The sequence below is a fragment of the Olea europaea genome, chromosome 4, assembly GCF_002742605.1.
Source record: "Olea europaea var. sylvestris chromosome 4, O_europaea_v1, whole genome shotgun sequence".
NCBI classification, from domain to species: Eukaryota; Viridiplantae; Streptophyta; class Magnoliopsida; order Lamiales; family Oleaceae; genus Olea; species Olea europaea.
This window is the reverse complement of record NC_036240.1, coordinates 19,394,941-19,421,447: the sequence shown is the minus strand read 5'-3', so window position 1 is coordinate 19,421,447 and position 26,507 is coordinate 19,394,941. Positions and strand designations below refer to the sequence as shown.

The following is a 26,507-nucleotide window of genomic DNA, read 5'->3' as shown; positions in this document are numbered from 1 at the left end:
AAAAAAAAGGTGGAAAACCAAAAACCACCTATCCCCTAGGAAAAAAAAAGGTGGAAAATCACGCTTTAAGGTGTTGTACCTAGAAATTCATGGAAAATCAATTCCCTGGAAAATTTTGTCAATCAAACAGGCCAAAAGTGGAAGTTGGAATTCGAATTCCAAGTTCCATGGAAAATTTCGTGCAATCAAACGGGGCCTAAGTTCTTTCAGAAACTCTGATGGAAGTGGATTCATATTTAACTAGTAAAATACTATGATTGTATCATAAGATAAACTTTGTGCAAAATTAATGTTTAGTGACGTAATTGTCAACAGATGTTCTGGTAAAGTAGAGAGACTAATTCCCTTTATTGATAGTTTTAGTACATATTTAATCTAGTGACTAGAGAATATTTACTGAACAATAGATTCTACAGATCAAAAAGCTTGTTGGTTGCTTTTGTTTCACGAGGATCCAAAATTGGATCTTGCTGGAATCATATGCAATTCTGACTGCAATGTTGCAAAAAGTTAAATGAAGTTACTTTTATGGAGTCTTCCAAAGAGGCAGTGAACGCAGCTTCATTTAGCTTGGATTAACATGGTTCGTGCACAATTGACTTTGGAATCACTTTGCAGGTGTGCCAGTTTGCTATTTATCATCTCCCATGAAACAGCTGTTAGGATCTGAAGACTACTCTAATTCACATGATTATTTAAATGAGCTTAGTTGGCGAGAGTTGTCCTCTACAGAATCGGAGGTGAACTCTCTCTCTCTCTCTCACACACACACACACACAACATGCGTGTACACTTGTACTTACATCTTATAACTGGATGACGCATGTTTTGTAGTCCTTAAATAAATATCTATGGAGGCATCTTGTAACCTCTCACCTTGATGATATTTCTTGCAGCTGAATGTCAAATCCAGGAAATTTGGTAGAATGAGATGTGCAGTGCTCTTACTGCCTAGATCTGAAATTGAAAACATTGAGAAATCATTTAGTGGAAATAGAAAATCTGGTTCTATTCAGATTAGTCCTACCCCAGAGGGACCATGGACTAATGTGAGGCTAAACTATTCTGCACCTGCTGCTTGTTGGAGATTGGGCAATGAGGTGGTTGCAAGTGAAGTCAGCGTAATTGATGGAAACCGATATGTCAACATCAGATCTTTAGTATCAGTTCATAACAGAACTGACTTTTCGCTAGATGTGTGCCTCCAGCTCAGAGCTTCAAATGAAAATACGAATTCAATATCAGGTGAGAGAAAGGAGGTTAACTATGATGCAAATGAATTTGCGACGGATGAGTTCTTTGAAACTGAGAAATACAATCCAAAAATTGGTTGGGTTCCATGTTCTGACTATGAGGAGGTAAGAATTGTCATCAGTTTAGAGCCCTTATTCACCAAAGGAAATCTTATAGGTTGTTTTTATTCGTGCCTTGAAATGTCTCATGCCATGCTTTGTGTTTAACAATGAAGAAATTCTCATGATGATAAATAGAAATGGGGAAAAAAGTGACAATCAAGAGGAGAAAAATAAAGAAATAATTTGAGAATGCAATATCTATTTTTGGGTTTTTTTTCTAAACTGAAGTAAATGTTTGATCTATTATGATGGTTTTCTAAATTTCTGAGAATGTTTACTTTAAATTTCTCCTGTCATCTTTGAGTTCTTTGGCGTTGTATGATTTAGCTTTCATCCTAGCATTGTTTGAGTAATTTATAAATATTTTTGTCCTTGACTGTGACTAATATTGTTCATCTTTACAGGGAGTTTCAGGAGTTGAGTTGCCATCAGGGTGGGAATGGGTTGATGAATGGCATGTAGATAATACTTCGGTAAACACAGCTGATGGATGGGTTTATGCTCCAGATTTTGGAAGTTTGAAGTGGCCAGAGTCTCACTATCCATTAGAATACGGAAACTATGTGAGACAAAGGAGGTGGATTAGGAAGAGGAAACCAGTGGCCAAAGATTTCAAATCGCAAATATATCTTGGGCCCTTAAAACCGGGTGAAATTATTCCACTTCCTTTGTCTTGCCTGACACAGTCTGCACCATATGTATTGCAATTGAGGCCTTCAAATGTGGAAAATGCTGTCGAATATACATGGAGTTGTACAATGGGTTTGTCCGCTAGATCACAGGATGTGATGAGTTCGAAAGAAGTTTCTGAAATATGTGTGTCAACTCTCAGAGAGTCCGATGAACTCTTGTATTGTTCTGGGATAAGTGGAAGCTCATCAAATAGTTCACATGGTATATGAAATTATTCCACTTCCTTTGTCTTGCCTGACACAGTCTGCACCATATGTATTGCAATTGAGGCCTTCAAATGTGGAAAATGCCGTCGAATATACATGGAGTTGTAAAATGGGTTTGTCCGCTAGATCACAGGATGTGATGAGTTCGAAAGAAGTTTCTGAAATATGTGTGTCAACTCTCAGAGAGTCCGAGGAACTCTTGTATTGTTCTGGGATAAGTGGAAGCTCATCAAATAGTTCACATGGTATGTGGTTTTGTTTGAGCATCCAAGCAGCGGAAATTGCCAAGAACATTCATTTTGATCCAATTCTGGATTGGACAATTGTGGTCAAATCTCCTATATCTATTGCCAATTATCTCCCTCTTGCAGCTGAAATTTCTGTTCTTGAGATGCAAGCAAGTGGTCATTTTCTTTCCTGCTTTAGGGGGGTATTTAGTCCTGGGGAGACTGTCAGGGTCTATAATGCTGATATAAGAAGTCCTCTATACTTCTCTTTGCTTCCACAAACAGGATGGTTGCCCCTACAAGTTAGTCCCTAAGCACCTCTCAACTCTTTCATCAACTACAAACTTGACTTGTTTTCTTGAAATTTCAGTATGTGACCTTTAAATGTCTGTTATAGGAGGCCATTCTCTTATCCCATCCTAGCGATGTACCATCAAAAACTTTAAGTTTGAGAAGTTCAATTTCTGGAAGGTTTGGATTTCGGCTAATAGTTCTATACATTTTGTTTTTCCAGAACATGGTATTGGTCTCCGTTTTCTTTCTCAATGCCTCTAGTTATTGATGTGCAGGATTGTTCAAATAGTTCTTGAACAAAGCCCTACCAAAGAAAGGCCTTTGCAGGCAAGGATCATCAAAGTCTATTCTCCTTGCTGGCTTGCGATTGCAAGATGCCCGCCACTTAGTTTTAGGCTTGTTGATATGGGTGTCAGAAAATCAAAGATTCCTCTGTCTTTTACGACAAAGAGGATCAAAGAAGTCACTCTGGAGGAGATTACAGAGGAAGAGATACATGAAGGTGCAACAATTGCATCTGCATTGAATTTCAAGTCATTGGGCCTTTCAGCATCTATAAGCCAAGCTGGAGGAGAGCATTTTGGGCCTGTTAAGGATCTTTCTCCACTTGGAGACATGGTAAGTAAAATTAATCTTATCCATGCTTTGGATATTACCAATCGGTCACATATTGATTTCTCGATTTTCAGGATGGCTCTCTGGATCTTTTTGCTTATAATGCTGATGGAAATTGTATGCGGCTCTTTATATCTTCAAAACCTTGTCCCTACCAATCAATTCCAACAAAGGTAATTATAAGCTTACAGAAAATCTGATTTAAGCGTTATCACATCTGAACTTGTGCTCTTCCTTAATCAGGTGATCTCTGTCCGTCCATATATGACTTTTACAAACAGACTTGGTCAAATAATATATCTGAAGTTAAGCAGTGAAGACGAACCCAAGGCTTTGAGGGTATCTGATACAAGAGCCTCCTTCGTATATCGTGAATCTGGTAGGCCCAACGAGATTCAGGTGAGCGTTTCATTGTATAAAATCTCATATGAAGAGTACAGAAGTCTAGTCAGATTGAAAGAATTGCTGGCTGTTAAGCAGTAACTATTTCATGGTGTAGATTTTTGTGTTACCAATGCAGTTGTTCTTCTCTTAACCATACAAAGTCTTCTATATTATGTTCTCCAACTCCTGTGCAAATGTGAGGATAAACGCAGGAATCAAGAGTCATACGAATTATATGAGCATTCGCAGCTGCTGTTTGACATCCTTTACTTCAATTTATTTCTCATACTCATTTTCAACCACGTCTATACGTTAAAATATTCTGCACGTACCCAAAACTTTTTCTTGCTTTTTAATCACACATTCTCCAAAAAATACTATTTAAAACAATATTTTTTAAATTTTAAGGATGTCAAACAGGGGCTCAGTGGATAATTTTGCATCGTAATAATAATATTGACAGCGTAATATTCTCTATAATTCATTTTTTAATCTGTCATGCCAGCCAGTAGGCCCTCACAAAACTTGGATACCCCTTGGACCCCAGCAAGTTTCATTGTAATGTAAACTACTTTAAGAACTTGAAGAAATGGCCTTTGTACCTGAATCTTTGAGGGGTGGTAATTACAGACTTAAAATGGGCTCATGGAACACCCAGTTAGGAACTGAGCTCCATAATCCTGTAGAAGGACGTCTTTATCATCTTGTGAAGGGAATCCAGCATCAACGAAGAAGGAAACCAAATTTTTATATAGCAAATAAACTTTGATTCTCGATTATTCCACATCACTTCTTGTAACACAAGATTTTCTTTCTCGTGGATAATGATGATTTTGTATGATTTTAGATCGGGACATTTTCTCTGGTGTTTGTTCTCAAAATATTTCTTTCCACCATTTGTTAAAAAAGATATTGAGGTAAAACTGACATTACAACTTTGAATTGGAGTTCTGCAAATTCCTCTAGGACAAGACTAGTTACAGCTCTTGTTCTTTAATTTTCTCTGTTCTATTTATACTCACCTATTGTTCCATTTATTAACCTGTTTGCACTTCTTCACTATATATAGTATGACTTGTGATCTATATTTAGGTACGACTGGATGATACAGATTGGTCATTTCCTATTCAAATATTGAAGGAGGATACCATTACTCTGGTCTTAAGGAAACATGATTGTACACGGAGATTTTTACGGACTGAAATTCGAGGTTATGAGGATGGATCTCGCTTTATAGTTGTATTCCGCCTGGGATCAGAAAATGGTCCGATTAGGTAAATATTTTTTTACTGAAAAATCTGTGCTAGCTAGCTGAAATACTTCCACTGCCTTTCCCATTGTTCTGATTTATTATGGTTTTCTTGCTTGAAGGATTGAAAACAGAACAAAAAACAGGATGGTAAGATTTCGCCAAACAGGATTTGGTGATGATGCGTGGATTCTGCTACATGCACTTTCAACCACGAACTTTTCTTGGGAAGATCCATATGGCCAAAAATTCATTGATACTGAGATTCATGGTGCCAGTAGTAATGTAATCTGTAAGATTGATGTAGATAATTATGGGTTATCCTCTGTGGAAGATGAGTTGGGCTTGTTCGTCCATGTTGCAAATATTGGAGATATTAAGGTTATTAGGTTTGTAAATGAAAGCACACCTTTTTCAAGATCAAACGAAGGAAGTGAGTCATTAGTGCAATGGGGTAATTGGGGAAATGCTCACCTACAAACTACGATGTCAGAGCAGGGATCTCCCTTGGAGCTTATTGTCGAGTTGGGAGTCGTCGGGATTTCTACCGTGGACCATCAACCAAGAGAGCTTGTCTACTTGTATATGGAGAGGATCTTTATTTCCTATTCGACTGGCTATGATGGTGGGACTACGAGCAGGTTTAAATATCTTGCATTTGGTTTCACTAACCGCAGCTTTTTGCCATGATTAAGACAATATCTAAATTATATACTCCTAACAATTTTTAACAATTTAAGCTTTTAAGTCCAGTGGTTCAACAACTTTGAAGGACACTCTTATGCCAATTGATGAATTTAATTCATTTTCTGTTTGTTTATGTCAGGTTCAAGCTTATATTTGGCTACATGCAGCTTGACAATCAGCTTCCTCTGACCGTAATGCCTGTACTTCTGGCACCTGAACAATCCCCTGATGTGAATCATCCAGTTTTCAAGATGACTGTAACAGTCTGCAATGAAAACCTCGACGGTATCCAGATTTTTCCATATGTTTACATACGGGTAATTTGCCTCAAACATAATGCAATATTTAGTGGGACATATTCAAAAAAGAGATCATAATGTTGAGGGTCATTCTTTTAATAACATAACAGGTAATTGATACGGTTTGGAGGCTTGACATCCATGAGCCAATTATCTGGGCATTGGTAGATTTCTTCAACAATCTCCAACTAGATCGCATTCCTCAAAATTCCAGTGTCACTCAAGTTGATCCTGAATTACGTATAGAGTAAGCATCACGTTTACTTATATGTGGAGCAATTCCTCCCTCGCATTCTTCGCTCTCCCCCATGGTGAAAAAAAAAACGTTGACAATTTCTCCATTTAGTGACTGGCGTATAATAAATTCTGAAAGAGTTAGTTAATTTATCTGGTGCCTAGCGAACCTATGATCTTTATTATTGGTATTCAAGCTCTCTAGCATTTTCAGTTGTTTCCTCGTTTTCAGCTTGCTTGCAATACTAGTTTCCAACTACAAATGTTGCTTGAATTGGTGGTGGTGTGTTTACATAGCTAGCAGAATATATAATTATGTGACACTTCAAATGTAGCATTATGACACTTTTTTCTCTTGTTACTTGGTAATTCAATTTTGGATTTTGGTTATATCTCCCAAGAAATATGTCCGTGTTCATAGTGGACTGTCCATAAACGAAGAAAATGTATTCATCAAACAGAAATAAATTCATAAAGTTCCATATAGCTCCTCTTCTTGACATCCTTTAGTGGGATTTGTCTTCCACTCATACTTTTCTTTTAGTTTGGCATCCCTGTTATGTACTATAAACTGACAATCTCATCTACAAGCTAATAGCTTATTTTAAACCTATGAGGTACTTATAAGTTAGCCAAACATGCCCTTAAATCTAGTATATGAGAGGATTACTTATATTTAAATCTTAAATAGGCACCTCGTGTGCAGTCCAAATCGTTTTTATTCAAATCACCCATATAGGGAAATGGATTTATTATTATTATGGATAATGTACAACATTTTCATGCAGGAATCCTTCGACTACAAAAAGTTACTTCATGATAATCTGTTCTGATTAGTCTGGCTCTAATGACCAGCTCCAACTAATCACATTGCAACTCATATGTAACGTTTACAAGATCAATTCAGAAATGCAGATACGCGAAGAATCATGAATCTATTAGGAATTGATAGTTGGACTTAAAACATACCTCTTCAGAGGACTGGCATATGTAATTTTCATCAATGGGTAACTTTGAAACTTAAACTAGGGACTTTAGCTGCTGTTATACCATAATTAATTATTTCATCTTAAACCTTAAATCTATTAGAGAGGATAACTTTATATATTTCCTTACTTTGCTCTGGGGTGGGTGGAGCCTGGTTACTGTACTGTAACTGTTTTGGCTTTGATAAACCATTTCCCAACTAGAAAAGAGGATTACATTATTGCTGATGGCTATTAAATGACCTTAACTCAAGCTTAAAGCTTTCATTAGCTGCATTTATCATTGTTTGTCATCTGATTATAATTTTTGAGTTTCACTTCATCTTTTCAACTTGGGAAATGCCAAATTTGAGAAGAGGCATGAGTTAACTGCATGTCCTCTTCTTTTCAGCTTAATTGACATTTCTAAAGTAAGACTTAAGGTGTCTTTGGAGACTGCACCTGCTCAAAGACCACAGGGGCTTCTGGGTGTGTGGAGCCCCATACTGTCAGCCGTTGGGAATGCATTTAAAATTCAGGTCTGTTTGATGTTTGTATTATGTAAGGACTAGCCAGCATAGTTTCATTCTTCTTTTTAATTTTTTTCTTCTTACTATCCCAACATTTTTTTCTTTAGCACTGAAGTTTCTTAATTCTCTATTAAAATTAGGATTAACAAAGCTCAATAACTTATATTTTCAAAAATATATATATAATTATCTTTAAAATTCTATAAATTTGTTTTTCAAAAAATATATTTAGTTATCATTAAAAGGCTGTAAATTTATTTTTGGCTCAAATCACATATAGTGTTTCCATTGGTTATCCTTGGTAAGGAGATGGTGCGCATATATTCCTCCTTTTATGCAATTAACTTCAGGGGAGGACAGTCAGCCACTGAGGAAATATTTAAATCCTATAATGTCCTCCTTTGTTCTTTTTATTCGATCGTAAAGTATAAAATAATTTCTTAATTTCTACGTGTGGTCGCTATAGTCCAAAGAGTTAGATCTTTTATTATTAATCCGAAGAAATCAAGAAAGAGGATGAGCTGATGTCTCATATGGATGGTAATAAATATTTCGTTATAATACATTAGACATTAATGATAATATTCCTATTTCAGGTTCATTTGCGCCGAGTGATGCACAGAGACAGATTTTTACGAAAAAGTACCATTATGTCTGCCATTGGGAACCGTATATGGAGAGATCTGATTCACAATCCGTTGCATTTGATTTTTTCAGTTGATGTACTAGGCATGACTAGCTCCACTTTGGCCTCTTTAAGTAAAGGTTTTGCTGAGCTATCAACTGATGGACAGTTTCTGCAGCTTCGTTCAAAGCAGGTAACTGTTTTACTGTAATTTAAGACACCAGCTGGTGAATGTTAATTCACAGTGGAATTAAACAATGGGTACAGGTTTGGTCAAGAAGAATTACTGGTGTTGGTGATGGAATCATACAAGGAACAGAAGCTCTTGCACAAGGTGTTGCTTTTGGAGTGTCGGGGGTTGTGAGGAAACCTGTGGAGAGTGCTAGACAAAATGGTCTTCTTGGTCTTGCCCATGGGCTGGGACAAGCTTTCCTGGGATTTGTTCTACAGCCAGTGAGTGGGGCGTTGGACTTTTTCTCATTGACTGTTGATGGAATTGGTGCGAGTTGTTCCAGGTGCTTAGAGATTCTCAATAACAAAAAAAACTTCCAGAGAGTACGAAATCCCCGAGCCATTCGTAGTGACAATATACTTAGAGAGTACTCTGAAAGAGAAGCTGTTGGTCAGGTATCTTTTTCATGTTGATATTTCCAAGTTAAAATATCCCCTCTCCCTCCCCCTCCCCCTCCCCCTCCCCCAACCTTTTTAAATTTTGTGATTCAACAAAAATCTAAGAGATTACTCAGATCCCTGTGTACCTACTGTACCATACTAGAAACATGACCATTATTTTGACTAGTCAACAGTCAGTTTTAAGACAAACTGCATATGAAAAAATATTTCAGTAAGGCAGAAGACACGCTGTAACCATCCCTTTTCATTGGTTTCAGATGATACTTTACCTTGCAGAAGCAAGTAGGAATTTTGGATGCACCGATATATTCAAAGAACCATCAAAATTCGCCTGGTCAGATTGCTATGAAGAACATTTTATGGTACCTTACCAACGGATTGTTTTAGTGACCAATAGACGAGTCATGCTGCTGCAGGTTGTTATTTCCAATTTCTCTTCTATCTTACTCGTAATATCTGGTTCGTTAAGATATTGAGTCTCCCTTTTTCTTTGTATTGGAAGTGTCTGGCTCTAGATAGGTTAGATGAAAAGCCCTGCAAGATCATGTGGGACGTGCCGTGGGAAGAACTTATGGCCGTGGAGTTGGTCAAAGCTGGCTACATGAGACCTTCTCACTTAATTATCCATCTGAAAAACTTTAGGAGATCAGAAAACTTTGTTCGAGTCATAAAATGCAATACAGAAGAAGAAACAGAGGAAAGAGAACCGCAAGCAGTTAGAATCTGCTCAGTGGTCCGTAGAATGTGGAAGGCATACCTCGCCGACATGAAAAGCATATCATTTAAGGTCTTTGCTGCATGACAGAATTTGTTTACTTTTAGGAAGCAAATATGTTAGCCCATGCAAGTGAAATAATTTGTTCATATTTCTGAAGGTTCCTTCAAGCCAAAGATATGTGTCTGCTTCTTGGAGCGAAAATGGAGGAAGAGAATCTCGTAGACATCACAGAGCCGTTATCACGTCAGTGGAAATTTCTTCTTTGGTTTCTGTTTCCAATGACCGGAGATTTGTCAAACATAGTGTCAACTTTTCTAAGGTTTGGAGCAGTGAGCAAGAATCAAAAAGTCGGTGCACGTTATGCCGAAAGCAGGTGAAAAATATCTCAACCCATCATTGGTTACACATCACCGTCTCTAAATTTTGTTGCTTCTCTGATAATGCAATTGTATTCTAAAACATTTTCCATTCCTTTTTAGAGTTTGGAGGACGAGGAAATTTGTAGTATCTGGCGGCCTGTTTGTCCGGATGGGTAATTAATTCACCCTCTTGGAGATCACTCCATCTATTACAAATTAGTTTTTCTTCCTATAAACAGCATCTTCTTGGTTGTGTTTAAAGATTTCTCCTCTAATATTTAGGTGTCAATAGCCAAAGCTTGAAAGTGTGTGGTGCTCATGAATTCAATCAGATTAACTATTTACTAGATATCACCCTATTAGTGAGAAATTATGTTGGGTTCATATTGTTTATGCAAATATTTTGCCACATGTATGAACAATATTTATCTCCTGCATAAAGAGTTCATTTTCATACCTCTTTATTCGATTTCCAGGAATGTGTGGGAATACACTGTTTATAATCTTGGAAACGTAGTTATACTCGTGGATTTTGAAATCAATGAAGATTAAACTGGATAAATGTTGGTGATCGTATATATTATTATAGTTCTATGATTCAGAATATCATTTCCTAGTTGATTCCTTTGAATTCCATAATTGAACATAGTTGCTGTTTCTCATGGACCTTCAAATTATAAATAAACTTTTCAAAACATAATGGTTTGATATTTCATTTAAATTGTGAGGTCAAAGACTTTCTGAAGTTCTAGAACAAAAGATTTGTTTGTGCTAAGTTCTTGCACCTGACATGTGACACTGATCTTGGTTCTTATGTTCTCATGTCTTGAAATTTCTGCATTGAAGGCTTTCGTGTTGTACCCTCATCTTCTTAGTAGTGGCCATCCATATTTCCATCATCATCTCCTCTTGATTTGGACATAGTATCTTTACTTTTCAGGTATATCTCGATTGGTGATATAGCACGTACTGGCAATCATCCTCCTAATGTTGCAGCAGTATATTCCTTTTCTGATGAATTATTTTCCCATCCAGTGGGTTATGACCTGGTAAACTCCCTTAGATTGTTGAAGTTATGGAGTTGGCTTTAATTTGTTAATGAAAACATTATTGGGGATAGAAGCAATTTTTTCCTGGTTTTCTCTTGTAAGGTGTGAGAGTTTTTTTTCCTTGTCCTTTAGAATGTGTTTTTTGTATTGAACTTTTTGTTGAAACATATAGTTGGTGAGTGGGAATATTTTGCTAACTTCTGCATTTAGAAACATTTTTCTTTTTGCCTATTTTACTTTCTTAGTATTAGCATGCACCAAACTGTTTTCTATTCTATTGTATTTAACCTTGATCTGCAAGGCATATTACCTTTTAGTTGGTTGATTTTTCTCATAATTTCAGAGGAAATCATTTTTTATGTTAAACTCTTCAATATTAGCTTATCTACTCCTAATATTAACATATCTTTCCCTGCAACCCACAAATTTAATTTCATCATTTCCTATCAAAAAAAATATTTAACATATCTTGAAATGTAGTGGCATATTGTTTCCTTGTGTTCTCTTACTTGCCATGTCATCATCAATTTTCTGAATGAGCACTGAGTAATACGCCAAGCCTGATACCCTGCAAAGATTGATTGCGATCTTCATACTGCGACGTTGTCTTTTTTAAGTATCAATCAGTTTCCTTCAATTTCATAGTTACATTAATTACTAGACCATAATCCTTATTATACTTGCAAGCCTCAACAAGCTATCAACCTTATTCTAGTCACACTTCTCGTCTCAAGTATTTATTTTTTATTTTCAGTAATGTCTTGGTGTGTTAGATGCAGTCTATATATGTTTTTATTTCATATAATTGTTTACTCGATGAGGGAGGGAAAGAGTACCAAAAATCTAGTGATGTGTGGAAATTTTATGAACATTGTGATGCAAAAGACCTTCGTCCTAAATTGACTATCAAGTGAAATGATTTCCCAGTGTCAAGTCTTCAGCTTCTGACTTGTGCAACATTTTGATTAGTACTCAATATCATCAAGTGCGTGTTGTAGTTTTACCAGCCAACCTTTATTTCATCTTATTTTTGTATCATGTTACTAGTATTAAGTGAATGTACTCCGATTTCCCTATGCCATATTTAACAAGCTAAACAGGTCATTTGATGGTGGTTTTAACTGACTTCACTTGGCATTTCTTAGATAATAGTTATATTCAATAATTGTTTGTGGAATATAAATATTTGAATGTGATACAGGTTTGGAGAAATTGTTCAGATGACTACAAAACTCCAGTATCAATTTGGCATCCACGGGCACCTGAGGGCTTTGTATCTCCTGGTTGTGTTGCTGTACCAAGTTTCACAGAGCCAGAACCAAATACTGTATATTGCATTGTTGAATCTCTTGCCGAGGAGACTGTGTTTGAAGAACAAAAGATTTGGTCGGCACCTGACTCGTATCCGTGGGCATGCCACATTTACCAAGTGAAAAGCGATGCACTTCACTTTGTTGCATTAAGACAGCCTAAGGAAGAATCTGACTGGATCCCCGAAAGGGTTCGTGACGAACCCCAGCTTTGAATGTATGCTTAATGAGCTTTACGGGGTGAGAATTCAACGGAAAGATCGAGCTTCCTTCAATTTTTGCTTTAATGGTGCTGTTCCTGGAAGATTGTGGTCGACGGCCCACCAAAGATGACGCTTATTTTGACATGCATTAGGTCGTAAGGCTTTTATGAAAATATAAAATTATAGTTTTGTGAATTCTTCAGAGTGCTTCTCTGTTTTTGGTGAGGTCAAGTATTGAGTTTTGGAAACATTGCCTCTGCTGTATATTGTACCTCAACGCCTTAGAAATATGCTTCTCTGTTGCTTTTTTCGATATTATAACAGTAGAACTACATTTGAAGATAATTTGTATAGTCATACGTATTTTCAATGATGGTGGAGCTGTACAGAACTGTGTAATTCCAGACTTCTGCATTAAATTTTCCTTTCACAAAATACAGAAATTACATTAATCCTCTAGCTTCATCTTCTATAGAAATTATGGGGAACATTAGTTAACTGAAAAGATCTGTTCTTCGAAATTCTCGAAAACGCTCTTATATTTCCTGCGTTTATTGGCTGTATAAATGTATTTTCAATATACATGTTTGCATCAGTTTGAAATTTTCCGTAAATTTTCTTGAGGTGGAAATCTTGAATTAAAATATACTAAAATACCAATATAATGCCCTCCATAAACTATGTGAAGGGTAGGTATGGGTCCAACAACACTAATCTTTATGTGATGGGTTTATACGAGTACGACCAAACTTATCAATATCAAGCAGCTGGAGATTCGATTTCCTGTTGAAGAAAAATCAGGCCCAATTTCTTAAAAAATGTTGAACTCCAACCTTGAGGGTTCTTACCGTTTCGTCTTTAGAGCTTTGTGAGAGAGATAAATCGTGGGATATGTCCCAGCAGGTCAGGGAACAAGAGGATGGTAGCGCGTGATTAACATGGTTTGAATTTTCGTATTTTGGTTGAATGAAAACAGTAAGACTGAAAGAAAAGAAAAAACTCTACGCAGAACCAATTTTTGTACCTTAATTAGGTGTGACTAGAATGGTGTGATTATCATTTTGGACGGTGAAATTAGAAAGTCAGATAGATATATCATAGATTACGTATAAACAAGAAGCAAACGAGACACGAGTTGTTTCGTCAACATAAGAATAAAGAAAGTGAGGTTCTTCTTCTTCGTTTTTATTTTATTTTAATTTATTTTCTTACTTCAACATGACGATATCATATTTTACGAGATTTGAAATACTACAAATTTGATTAGCATCCTATGATCAGTTGGGCACCTGGCCCGCAACCCGTGTTAATGATTGACTTGTCTAGACAGATGAGAATCGACGAACCTTCTTAGGGTGTGTTTGAATTCTATTATTTGGCATTATAATGAGATGGATAGTATTTTTTTTAAAAATGAGTGGTTGAAAAAATTTTGATTTACGTGTAATATTATTTTATTAAATATTGTGTGGTTAAAAATAAGAGAAAAAATTTTAATTTAATATAATGAGAAATAATGGAGCTCAAACGGAGCTTAATTCTTATCGGGACGATTAGACCCAAAACAAGCCGTGTTGGACTCTGCCCAAACCGCCCAAACCGACACGTCTACGTGTAGCTGTGTAAGCTATTCAGTCTTCAAACGGCTTTTTTGAGGTTCGAAGACTGGACGTGCAACTTGTTCATATGCCAAGTTGGAAACACGTCACCAGTGCATAAAAGCAATAATTTGCATATTATTCATATTCAGCAGTTTATACACGAAATGAACGCGCTGCAACAGGATTTAAACAATTTGCTTCCACAAAAATAACTCTTTTTCAGCTTTTATTTTGAGAAATTCGAAAGCTGCTATTTATTGTGTTAAAATAAAAATAAAAATAAAATTGGAATTTATCATGCCCCTTTTTAAAGTAAACAAAGAAAACACAACTACGTTTCTACAATGCTAACAAAAAAATCATAATTTGTAATTAACCAAAAATATTTAAAAAAATGAGACAAAGCAAGAAAATGCAAGCATTAGATTTAGTTGCAACCACATACTGCATTCTTGAAAAGATCCTTTTAGTCATTCTTATCCTAATACCTACTAAAAAAGCAAAGAAAATTTAAGAATTCAAAGATTTTTTCCATCCACATATATGTTGTGTCTTCATCAACAGAGACCAAAAGGAAAGAAGCAAAATATGTGGGCTTGCAAGGCCTCTGGCAAAACGAAAACCACCCACTGATTATCATTTAGATATGGCTGAGAAGTCTGCCTACTTAATTTCCTAGCTAATTTTAATGACTTTTGGGGAAACCTTTCGAGATATATGATATCGAAGGAAATCACCGGCAAGATAAATACATGCAACCCTATAACAACTTTAACTATTTACATGAACACGGTATTAAAAGCTCGGAAAAAGACCTTTGATAATAAATTATGAACGTTAAGACTTATCGAAGACAAAATTTTAATAAATACACGTGACCCTTCTCTAATAACTTAAACTTTTAGATGATATAGTTAACGTACGCTGTAAATATTTAAATTTCCGATCTAATCGGAAAACATTGAAAAGTTATAACATGGTTGGTATACCGGATTGAATAAAATTATGGAAAACCTTGATTTATTTTGTTAAATACTTCCTTTTTATGGTACTTCACATTTTTAATACTTCTTCTGATACTATACATTTAAGTTGGAAAAAGTTCAAAGGCTGCAAAGGAGATGACTTTGAAAAGGCCAAAAAAAAAATTGCACTTTTTTCTTTTCAAAGTAGGGCCCACCAAAAATTGTCTTCTTCTTGTACCCGAAGAAGAATTATCTTTATAAATAAACATGGGTGTCCTTCATCCATTCCTACATTTCTTATTTTAGCAGAAAAAACATGGCTTTAACACTTCGTTCTTCAACTTCTTTTATCAATCTTAAAGATAATAGAAGCTTTAAAACTTCAGATGATTTCCCTACCATGGTTGGCTTTCCACAAATCAAGCCATCAACCCATCTTCGAGCAAAACATTCCATGCACGAAGTTCAAATCCCGGTGCTCGAAAGAGTTCAACAAGAGGAGAGGCTTCATGGGATAGAAATTCCTCAAAACCATAATGGTTTGAGAGTACCTGTTTTTGTGATGCTGCCACTCGATACCATATCGATAAGTGGCAACTTAAACAAGCCAAGAGCCATGAATGCTAGCTTGATGGCTTTGAAGAGTGCCGGAGTTGAAGGAGTAATGGTCGATGCATGGTGGGGATTGGTCGAGAAAGATGGACCTTTAAATTACAACTGGGAAGGGTATGCTGAACTCGTAAACATGGTCGAAAAACACGGCTTGAAGCTTCAAGTTGTCATGTCTTTCCATCAGTGTGGAGGGAATGTTGGAGACAGTTGCAGGTAAGCAACAATACACGCTACGCCCTCCTTGATATTTAGAATTAAGCTCATTGTACATATGAAATGTATAGGAATTTTTACAGATGATAAGGTGACAACACTTAATTGGCTGGTTTAAATTTATTTTTTGTCCAACATCCAGTAAAATTGTGCCAAGTGACAATCAATCTAAAGCGGAAATCCCTATAAATGTAGCATGACTGTTATGTTTACCCAAGTTTCCCTTCAACTATTCATAAATCCCTCCATATATTCTAGCTTTTCTTCTAATATCGTGTTATCTAGTTTCATATAGTCCATCCAATCTTAACAAACAAGGCATAAAGAAGTTCCATAATTCAAACTCGAGAGTTAATTAGGGAAAATTGCATTATTAGTCCCCATCTATTTCCGGAGAGGAGGTTAGTCACCGACTTTTATAAAGGAGCAAGTTGAAGCCATCCAGATGCCTGTAAAACTCATGTCACAATATGGCTAGATTTCGTTGCCCAACTTGAAGTTTGTGCCTGCATAATTGAAGTTAGATATGTTCCCGCAGGGATCACATGATGACTTAAAGGTTGAGGACCAACTTGCTCCTTATCAAATGTTGGCATCCAACTTCCTACTTGGGCAATTAGTTGTGGACCAAATCTGCAATTTTCCCATGTTATTATACGCTCTTAAAATAGTAAATATGGCTAGGATTTGTTCTTTCTTTCTTATAGAGTTTAATCATCAATGTTGGTTTTCCATTTGCAGCATTCCTCTGCCCCCATGGGTGCTTGAAGAGATCAGCAAAAATCCCGACCTTGTCTACACAGATAGATCAGGTCGGCGCAACCCAGAGTATATCTCATTGGGCTGCGATTCATTGCCGGTTCTTAGAGGAAGAACACCAATTCAGGCCTATTCTGACTTTATGAAGAGTTTCAGAGAAAGATTCAAGGATTATATGGGAAAAGTTATAGTGGTAAGGCTATGACTTACCTCACAAATCAATGGCAGTATACTTTTCTTCATATTGTTTCATTAACTATAGAAAATATTTAGTTCTTGAGCATTCACTATATGCATTTAACAGCCAACAGAGGTTTACTTTCAAGGTAGGTTCGGTACATGAATAAATGGATAAGATTTTTTAGCTTCTTTGTTTCCCTAATTATTGTCCACTACTATTCAATCCACCTTTACCAAACAAGTCATTATAAAATTAAGGGAATAAAAAGCAAATATCTCTTTCTTTATGTTGCAGTCAGTGATAATAAAAATGGTAAATAAGAACTCAAGATCAAAGGCTTTGAAAAAAAATCAAATTTCTTCGCTCCATGATCGCTTCTTCATATGGATAGATATAGGAGACGTTTGCCCCCCAGAGCATAGCTTAGTAGTGCAAAGGACAAGAGTGAGGTTATCTCACGTCTTGCTGAAAGCCGCAGTGTGGGGGTTCGATTCCTGAAACATGAAATTGGACTCCTTGTAGGCGCAGTATACATGCAGCTCTTGTTCCTTGGCCTGCTCGGACACATTCCGAGATTTACCTCCCTCACAAAGTTCTAGGGGCGGGGCGGTGGGGGCTCTCAAGATTAGAGTTCAACCTTTTTTTTTTTTCTTTTTTCTTTTTTTTTTTTTTTTAAGATGTAGGAGACATTTTGGCAATTACTTAAAAGTACATTTTGTGCTATAGTCCTTCCTATCTGATAGAAAAGGATCCCATGATCCTAAACTGATCTTGACTTGCAAGAAGGTTTTATTTAAAACATTAGAAAACATTGAGAAAAAAATAAATCTTAATCAGCAATAATTTTTCTGTGGTCCTCTGAAAAACTATTTCATGTAGCTTGACAATCGCAAATCCCAAGTCTGAATATGAAGAGCCGGTCTAATTGTATCAGTGTCTATAATTGATTTATACTATGTAAAGGACCTCATTATCCTGAACTGATCTTACCTAGGATCACCAATCCCAAGTTTGAATATGAAGAGTGGATCTTATTATATTAGTATCTATAATTGATTTATTCTGTGTAATACTAATCGATAGGGTCTCATTGGTTAAGTGCTACAAGATCTCGTGCATTGAAAATCATGGTTATGGACTCGAATCCGTTGGTATAGAACATTTTCTCTTCCAAGTTAAATCCCCTACCCAGTATATGAAAGAATGAAAATAATTCAATTCTCTTTTAGCAATACAACCAACTAGTCCAATTTATTCAGAAAGATGTACTGATGTTGTTGGTTATGCAAATACAGTCTATTCTCACTTTAGCCAGATGAGCAAAGCTCAGGAAGGAGAAAAGGTTTAACAGAGAATTAGCATAGTTTAGAGATATTTTGCAGTAAACAATATCAAAATCACTGTCAAAATAGTGGATAAATTTAAGTTTTAGAGCTATGCTTAAAAATATCACTTGTTAAGGACCCACTCTGCTCTTTATTTCATTTTCTACCTTACAAATGAACAAACAATTCCCTTCAACTTTAGAAACTCAAATTTGCTCTCTCTTACTGCAGGAGATACAAGTGGGGATGGGACCCTGTGGAGAGTTAAGGTATCCATCCTATCCGGAAAGTAACGGAACCTGGAAGTTTCCAGGAATTGGTGAATTCCAGTGTTACGACAAGGTAATTAAAGCAACACTTTAGAATAGATTCTTTTTTGTGTGCCTATTCCCCCAGTGCTGTAAGAAGCGGTCCAGCCTAGTCGGCTTAATTAGAAAAACTGCGAACTAGTCCAAGAGCAAAACCTTAAATATTTGAATTTTCTTTTTGTACTGGAGAAAAACTTATATTTGTAGACTTTTTATGGTATATATACATAATTATTTTGACCTCCATTTCAACCCCGATTGAACTCTTTTGACCCTTGACCTTCTCAAGGTCAATGCCCTGGCCAAGTTTTAAAAACACTGATCTTCTACTACACTTCTATGAAAACCAGTACATGAGAGCTTCGCTAGCAGCATCAGCAGAGGCAATAGGGAAGAATGAATGGGGACAAGGAGGGCCAGTTGATGCGGGACATTACAACCAATTCCCCGAAGAAACTGGATTTTTCCCAAGGGACGGTACTTGGACCAATGACTATGGAAATTTTTTCTTAGAATGGTATTCTGGAAAACTACTCGATCATGGAGACAAAATCCTGGGAGCAGCTAAAGGAATATTCCAAGGAAGTGGAGCTAAACTATCTGGGAAAGTTGCTGGAATTCATTGGCACTACAACACAAGATCGCATGCAGCCGAATTAACAGCAGGATATTATAATACTAGGCACCATGATGGTTACCTACCATTAGCCCAAATGTTGGGTAAACACGGAGTTGTATTCAACTTTACGTGCATGGAAATGATAGATGGAGAACAACCAGAGTATGCCAAGTGCTCACCAGAAGGTCTAGTTCGCCAAGTTAAGATGGCAACGAGAACTGCCGGAACAGAACTTGCTGGAGAAAATGCACTGGAGAGGTATGATTCAGGAGCATACTCACAAGTTTTGGCAACAAGTAGGTCAGATTCTGGAAATGGACTGAGTGCATTTACATATTTAAGGATGAATAAGCAGTTGTTTGAAGCAGAGAATTGGAGGAATTTGGTTGAATTTGTACAAAACATGTCAGAAGGTGGTCGAAACAAGAGACTTTCGGAGATGGACTCGAGCAGGACAGATCTGTATGTTGGATTTATCAAAGAAAATAACGTGAAGAAGATAAACAAGGTTGCCCTTGTGTAAAGACATATATACATGCATCAATATAATGACGAGTGCTCTATTTTATGAAGCACGAAAAAAGAACACGCTAACAAGTAACACTTTATAAAAGTAGGACACAGACGTGGGAACATGTTAGTTATACATTTAAACATGTTATATTTTCATTTCAGTATTTATTTATTTTGCTCGTTCGAAGGTCAGATCTTTCGGACAAGAAAGACTATTTGTTGTACTTTGCATCACTAGAGGAAAGAAAATAAAAATATTCACGTATCAAAAATTGCATATGGTATATATAAACAAGTTCAACACAGATTCTACAGTTTTTCTAATTATAAACAAGCTATATATAAAAACAAATATTAGTGCTAAACATGTGGACACATTTTGTTTCAATTAGAATTTATTTTACAGAAATAGTTAAATATTTTCCTAGTTTTTGCTCCCCAATGGTCACCAATTCGAGTCTCTTCAGGGCCACTAATAGATGAGTATTCGACTGTAAACTTCAGAGCTCTGTGGAATTAGTTGAAGTGCGCGTAAACTAGTCCGAACACCCATGGTCATAAAAAATAAATAAATAAAATTCCCTAGTTTTGTATCAAAAATTGCAATATGGGGAGGTAGCCACTAAATAGAGGCACAGAGAAGAAAGTTGTCAAAGAATGTATTTGTTGAAATTCACTGATTCACTCTAGCCAAAGACTGACAGTAAAATCATAAAATTCACATTCATAGCCAACAAAAAGGGAGTCAATTTACAGTTACTGAAATCTCTTCCCAGGAATCTCTTCCCAGGAGGTTAACGCGTCGTTGTTCACAACTTTTAACCAGGAAGTTATTGCATCGTTATTCACTGCTAATTATTGATGACTACATCATGTGCTTTCAACTGCCTTCTTGGTTTCTATTTTTTTCTTTCCTAGCTTCAGTAGTGTCTCATTATAAGATTGTCGGTCTTCAATAAGCCATACCATGTTGCATTTTTGGAAGTACTTGTAAGTGGACCAATCGATGAACTCGACTTCTGGCAGAGTAGCAGATATGAAAGGATCTAGATTTATCTATACTAGGTATGTCAAATGGATGCATCCAAGTATCCATTCTTTTCCAAAAACAAGACTAGATTCATATTACCCCGTGTCAAGGTCATCTATGGTCTATTTCCAATCAAGAGGCAAAAGCATGTGTTCCGTATACAGCTTGAGAGTAAAATATTTAAATGGCAGGGTAACATTCAAGATAAACCCTCATGTACATTTTCTGAACACCATTCAACTTCTTGGCAACATCAAAAGAAACTGAAACGTGACTAAATTGCTCCTTCCATGTTCCAAGATAAGCTGCTATGGAATTTTAAGTGGCAGAGGTTGCAAAAGTGAGCATGTGTGACAGTCAAGCTGAATATCATCCAAGCGTATCTAGGGATTTCATAAAAGAAAAATGTATAGCATCCATCAACCACCAAAGTAGTTTCTCTCCAGCAAATTACATCAAATAGAATTAGAATATTTAACCAACATGAAAACATTCAAATTTTCTCATTCAAAGCTAATGGAAGAAAACATAAATAAATGTTTCCAGCGACATTTACAGAGAGCACTGGACCAAGCCGTAACTACCTTAAGCTTTGGAATCGGACTAAGCTCTAAGAAAAATCTAGGAGCCTGTTTCTCTCAGCTTACTAGATACTACATTCTTGACACCTGCAAACACTAATTCACATAAAAATAATGTGATCTCAAAAATTGAGAATGAAAAATAGAACAGCATAGCCTGAACCTGTGTAAACCATATTCAGAATCAGATAAACATTTGAAAGGTATGAAGAATCCAAAATTCAGATTTGAGGTCCCAATTACCATCCATATAAGAATATAATAAAAAAAAAAAATAGTCTTCCTACAAAGAGGAGATCAACCCTTCAAGTTCACAAGCTGATTTTGAAATCCTATTGATTAATGAATCACTTCAGGCCATGTTTGGTTCATGAGTGGGATAAGAAAGGATAAAAGTTGAGGATATCTCCCAAATGTGATGTCAAGGCTTGTTAGTCCAATTAGCCTATGTTTGGTTTATCAAAGATAAATCATCGAATAAAAATGGCATGTTTCTTTTCCAGAAGCCCGCTCATCTCCGCTCCATAAACGCTGAGGCTAGAAAAAATAATTGTAAAATAACAACCTTAATACCTTCACTCTTTAACCTTTCACTCTATTCTAAATTTCTTATTACTTTCTCTTCCCCAGTTATCAAAACTAAAAAATAATTTCATTATCTTTGCTTTGATGGAAATTCTTAAAAACATTTGGAATGCCTCTAATAAGCTAAATTCATTTTTTTTTTCTGCCAATCTTTACACTATAACAAAATTATTAACTTGTGTGATCAGATGTCAGTGGGTGTATCTTCTATACCTGCTTCAGGAATGTTGCGGTGGAAGAGAAGAAGAAGCAGGATCAGAGTTGGCACGGCGGAGGCTCTCAATTAAATCACTGAGCTCCTTTCGTGCTGACTCTCTGCCGAACATGAATCCATACCTAAAATCAACATATCACCGGATTAAATCAATAAATAAACTGAAATTTCGATTAAAAGATATCAGAAGAAATTGTGCAATAAATAGTGTTGGAAGGAAAATTACCAGAAGGAGACGGCCGAGAAAACGCCTGCAGTTGCTACAGTGTGTACGAGAGTGAAGCTCTTCTGCATTTTTTCTACTGTATAATATATGCGTACATATACTGTGTGTCGGAGCAAAATTTAGGAGAAATATTTTACTCAATTTACGGTGCGATTGTGCGGGATCCGGCTGATTATCGTTGATGCCAGAATGGGAGGGCGAGCGGGTCACGGAATTCTGCGGCAGTCAACTTCATCGACAGAGAGAGTATAAAGAGGGGACAAGTGGTAGAGAGAGCAAGGGCAATCGAGCTTGATATGGCCCGAACAAAGGGCAAATTTTAAAAATCGAGTAGTATGTATCTAAAATTTTGAACTTTATTAATTTTGCAAATATAGACATTAACTTCAGAATAATATAAACAATATTCTAACTTAGTGGGTTTTATTCTTGGGCAGACTCAGAACCTAAGAATGACAACGGTGAAGTCCCGAATCCTCGATTAACCCCCTTTTATTTTATTTTTGATCTTGACGTTAATATGTGATGCACTTAGCGATGACAATTTGAACTGTTAAAATCGAAAATTGTGATTAACCGAAATAAATGAAGCGAAAAAAATCGAACTTATAGGGCAATGGGGCAGATGTGGTATTTGATTTTAATGAACCGGTCCGTGACGATGCGGGTATGGTATTTATGCCGTCGAACTGAAACCGAACCCATTACCCGCTTAAAAAAATCATTCTTTTATTAGGGATAACAAGGTTTAGTGAGGAGGAAGTTGACGAAGAAATACATTTTTTTATTTAAATCTTAGTTAAAATCATTCTGGATTAAGTAGTATCGTTGTATTCTTTATTTACATTTTTTATTTATTAGATAGGAATCAATATTGAGTGCTAATCTATGCTAGTAAGAGTTGTGGGGGAAGAATAGAGATTGAATATGTGTTAAAGTTGAAACTTTTAAATTATTGAGCATGAATCAAGTAGCTACAATGCACAAAAATCAAAAATGAAGGAAAAATTTAGTATTGTTATATTCATAATATTGTTTGTCGAATTTGAATTTTATAATTGGAATTTGAGATAATATTGCATTTTCGTTTGAAATATTGTGTTTTTGTTTTCATTGACTCTTTTTTCATAAATTGTTTTATATCAATTTGACTGATGAATCTATAAAAAATAATTTATTTTCGTGGTTATTAATCGAATCGAACCGAACTGACCTGATTTATGTGGTTATGGTATGGCAAAAAATTTGACGATTCGGTGATGGTTTTGACTGAACCGAAATCGAACCATTGTCATCCCTAAATGCACTACTAAAATTTTCGTGAATCCATGTGTGCTATGTTAGGTATCGCAGGCGATTTCTTTTTAGTGTTTTCAGAATTGCATTGGGCCTTTGTTTCATTGTAACTTTAGTTTTAAATTTTAAAATTAAAAGTAATTTGAATTTTTATTTTTAAATTTAAATTTTAATACAAATTTGAAACTCATAATTTAGATTGTAACTTATACTTAAATATGATTTATTTTCATAAATGTAGGGGTTGAATTTCTCCCTATAAAAGAGAGTGATTCCCATGGAGTTAAATATAACATGAAAAAGATAATTTCATAAGAATACTCTCTATACTTATATATTATTTTCTATAGTTTGGACAATTTGATAAGGGTTCGTTTCCTTATCTCTCTATGGTCGTGCACATAGAAGGAGAACTAACTACCAGTCGTATGGATTTTATCTTAAAGTCATATAGTGCCGAAGGTACCCACATGAAGGGGGGGCACACGACTTTAGGACGGTGTCTTCAACGTAACTCCTAGTGTTTGCATTTCCAACTCTTCTTCTCGTATATTTATATTATTATTGAATTATTTTATTGTAATATATAAATTGATTATGTTATTTGGTAAGTATCTAAATACAAATCACCCAATTTTTTCAACATGTTTTTCTGTGCCATTGCTTTTTAAATAAAATAAACATGTTAAAGGGGTTCGGGGTGGGGACCGACCATGATCCAACCCCCAACTCGGGATAGATCTCTTAGGCCCATTTCTTTAAGAAAATTAACAGCATGCAGGTGCCCACCTTCAATTAAGAGAGTTGAGATTTGCTTTCTAAATGGATGTCCATCTAATGAATTATGGATATAACATCAATAATTTATATATCATCTCAAATTTATCCTTGTTAATTTCGCCACTAACCAATCAAATTGATGACATGTCAATATTTTATTGGATAGACAGTCATTTAGACATCAAAATTAGACAATAGATCACATCTCCGATTAGGATAAGTACAAATCGAGGTCATTGAAGCTCGAAAGGCTTACAAACCAGCCTCTAAAGAGGTCTTATAACTACGTCTCTCTAAGGGAAGTAATTATTTGAGCCTTACCAACTTGCCTCAGTCAATTGAGAACTTATAGCTAGCTATCACCATAACTACGAGGGAAGTCTTGATGGTCTCACCAGCAGGCTTCGAAAACGAGCAAGGTTTTTATTACTGGCCGCAACCTAGATTTGCTTGGCAATTGTCCGCATTGATCTATGTGGTCGTTGACCCAAAGGTCGAGAACGATTTCTTCTCGGGGATTGAGGCTAATACGCCTTTCGCATGACCGATTCACGCTAGTGATCATTTCCTCTACCCTAGGATATGCTCCATTTCAACCATTATACCCCTACACTCGATGGTATCATGTGTATATGCTGATGGAATCTACAGTACCTTATCGAAGATGAATCTCTTGCCTTACTTGGATGTCAATTTAGTTTCATCTTTGCGACAATCTCAAGGTTATGATTATCTATTGTGGTCTCTGATTTTGCCTCCATTCCCTAGAAGTGGTAACTTCGATGCTTTCTAACTTGGTGAAAACGCCAATGGATCTGAGGGGCCGTCGCTCTTGCTCATAATGAGAAGATTGTCTTTCCCAACACAGTAAGCCAATGCACAAATTCATCCTATATTGGTATTCATATAGTGCATATTGGGTATGCAACGAGTAGTCATCTACACGCCTCCATTTGTTCGGAGAAGACGAATATCATGACCATGCTACACTAGAAATCATTTCACATTGCAAACTAGTGGCCATATCAGTCATTGTTTGATCTAGGATGGCATCACTCTTGATGTCCTACGTCTCCAACTCTTTTGGGTCCTTTTTTTCCTTCAATTCGCTATAGTCATTATAGATACTTGAACATAAAATCCTACAATTACTAATACAACATGAGAAATTGTAGAGAAGATAATTCTAAAAATGAAAGTGAATTGTGATGAACTCTAGCTCTCAAAGAAGGCATATTTATATGCCCAATGCTGTAAAAAAAATTCAAATTTAAATTTAAAAATTGGCTTAATTGCCATTGAGATTTATGATTTGTCAATGGTAGCACGACATGTGCCATTGATAATCAATGGTAGCATGCATGGCCCATGCACGTTACCTTTATGTTAGATGAGTCGAGAACGAACTCAGCTCGTCCCATCTCTCATTCGTTATAATAATATAAAATAGAATTGTAAATACAATGTCTAATAAGCATAGTTGTGCACGTCTTATAATCAATGTTCTAAAAAGCATAACTACGCGTTGCCACCTATGTAACGCCTCAAATTTTCATACACGAGTTCGGCTCCAGCTCGTTAGCTTGGCCCACAAGCTCGTGAGCTCACAAGCCACGAGCGGGGGGGCGGAGCCGAGCTGAGCCCACGAGCTGCTCGAGAGCTCATGTTTTTTCTTTTAATTTTTGCACCTTTTTTAAAAATTTCAATTTTTTTGGACGAGCTCAGCTCGTGGGCTCGTCAAAACGGCTCGTGGGATCGAGCCCCCTGCTCGGCTTGGGCTCGTCATTTGACGAGCCTGAGCCGCCCACGAGCCGAGCGGCCCGGTCGCTTGGCTCGTTTGACATCCCTAACCGGAGCATTACCAAAAAATTCATTTTTTCTTTAATTTGGCATAGCGAAAGATTAAAATAAAAGTCTTTAATAAATAATAACTGTGGCATTCATAAATTTAAATTAAACGTAGCAATTGTATTTGAAAAATAACACTAAACATGTCTTAAAATAAATTAACAAATAATAATGAAAGCTGAAAAATTTAGGGTCCGTTTGATTGCAAAGATGAAA

General features: G+C 36.2%; 3 protein-coding genes across 6 annotated transcripts; 2 read left to right on the top strand and 1 right to left on the bottom strand.

Annotated features, from left to right (window-relative positions):
- The first annotated feature begins 592 nt into the window (after positions 1 to 592).
- On the top strand, positions 593 to 13,094 carry LOC111393931. 2 transcript variants are annotated; one of them, XM_023019717.1, is made up of 21 exons: positions 593 to 740; positions 897 to 1,358; positions 1,760 to 2,008; positions 2,259 to 2,783; positions 2,879 to 2,952; positions 3,051 to 3,393; positions 3,465 to 3,563; positions 3,634 to 3,789; positions 4,867 to 5,048; positions 5,146 to 5,664; positions 5,850 to 6,027; positions 6,120 to 6,256; positions 7,621 to 7,747; positions 8,335 to 8,556; positions 8,631 to 8,990; positions 9,254 to 9,412; positions 9,499 to 9,783; positions 9,872 to 10,087; positions 10,194 to 10,246; positions 11,014 to 11,122; positions 12,324 to 13,094. In XM_023019717.1, the coding sequence occupies exons 1-21, from the start codon at positions 648 to 650 to the stop codon at positions 12,645 to 12,647; spliced, it is 4,872 nt and encodes a 1,623-aa protein (XP_022875485.1). In that variant the 5' UTR covers positions 593 to 647; the 3' UTR covers positions 12,648 to 13,094. The 2 variants fall into 2 exon arrangements, with proteins under 2 accessions (XP_022875485.1, XP_022875486.1); XM_023019718.1 differs by having other exon boundaries at positions 1,760 to 2,246; positions 2,497 to 2,783.
- Positions 13,095 to 15,479: 2,385 nt separating this feature from the next.
- On the top strand, positions 15,480 to 20,036 carry LOC111393930 (beta-amylase 3, chloroplastic). Its single transcript, XM_023019716.1, has 4 exons — positions 15,480 to 16,026; positions 16,768 to 16,978; positions 18,523 to 18,633; positions 18,950 to 20,036. Exons 1-4 carry the CDS (start codon positions 15,518 to 15,520, stop codon positions 19,739 to 19,741), a joined length of 1,623 nt encoding a protein of 540 aa, XP_022875484.1. The 5' UTR covers positions 15,480 to 15,517; the 3' UTR covers positions 19,742 to 20,036.
- A 1,094-nt stretch (positions 20,037 to 21,130) lies between these two features.
- On the bottom strand, positions 21,131 to 22,691 carry LOC111393929. 3 transcript variants are annotated; one of them, XM_023019714.1, is made up of 3 exons: positions 22,368 to 22,691; positions 22,141 to 22,263; positions 21,131 to 21,438 (listed from the first exon to the last, which is right to left on the bottom strand). In XM_023019714.1, exons 1-2 carry the CDS (start codon positions 22,433 to 22,435, stop codon positions 22,146 to 22,148), a joined length of 186 nt encoding a protein of 61 aa, XP_022875482.1. In that variant the 5' UTR covers positions 22,436 to 22,691; the 3' UTR covers positions 21,131 to 21,438; positions 22,141 to 22,145. The 3 variants fall into 3 exon arrangements, with proteins under 3 accessions (XP_022875482.1, XP_022875483.1, XP_022875481.1); XM_023019715.1 differs by having other exon boundaries at positions 21,131 to 21,429; positions 22,145 to 22,263; XM_023019713.1 differs by having other exon boundaries at positions 21,131 to 21,429; positions 22,368 to 22,690.
- Between the last annotated feature and the right edge of the window lie 3,816 nt (positions 22,692 to 26,507).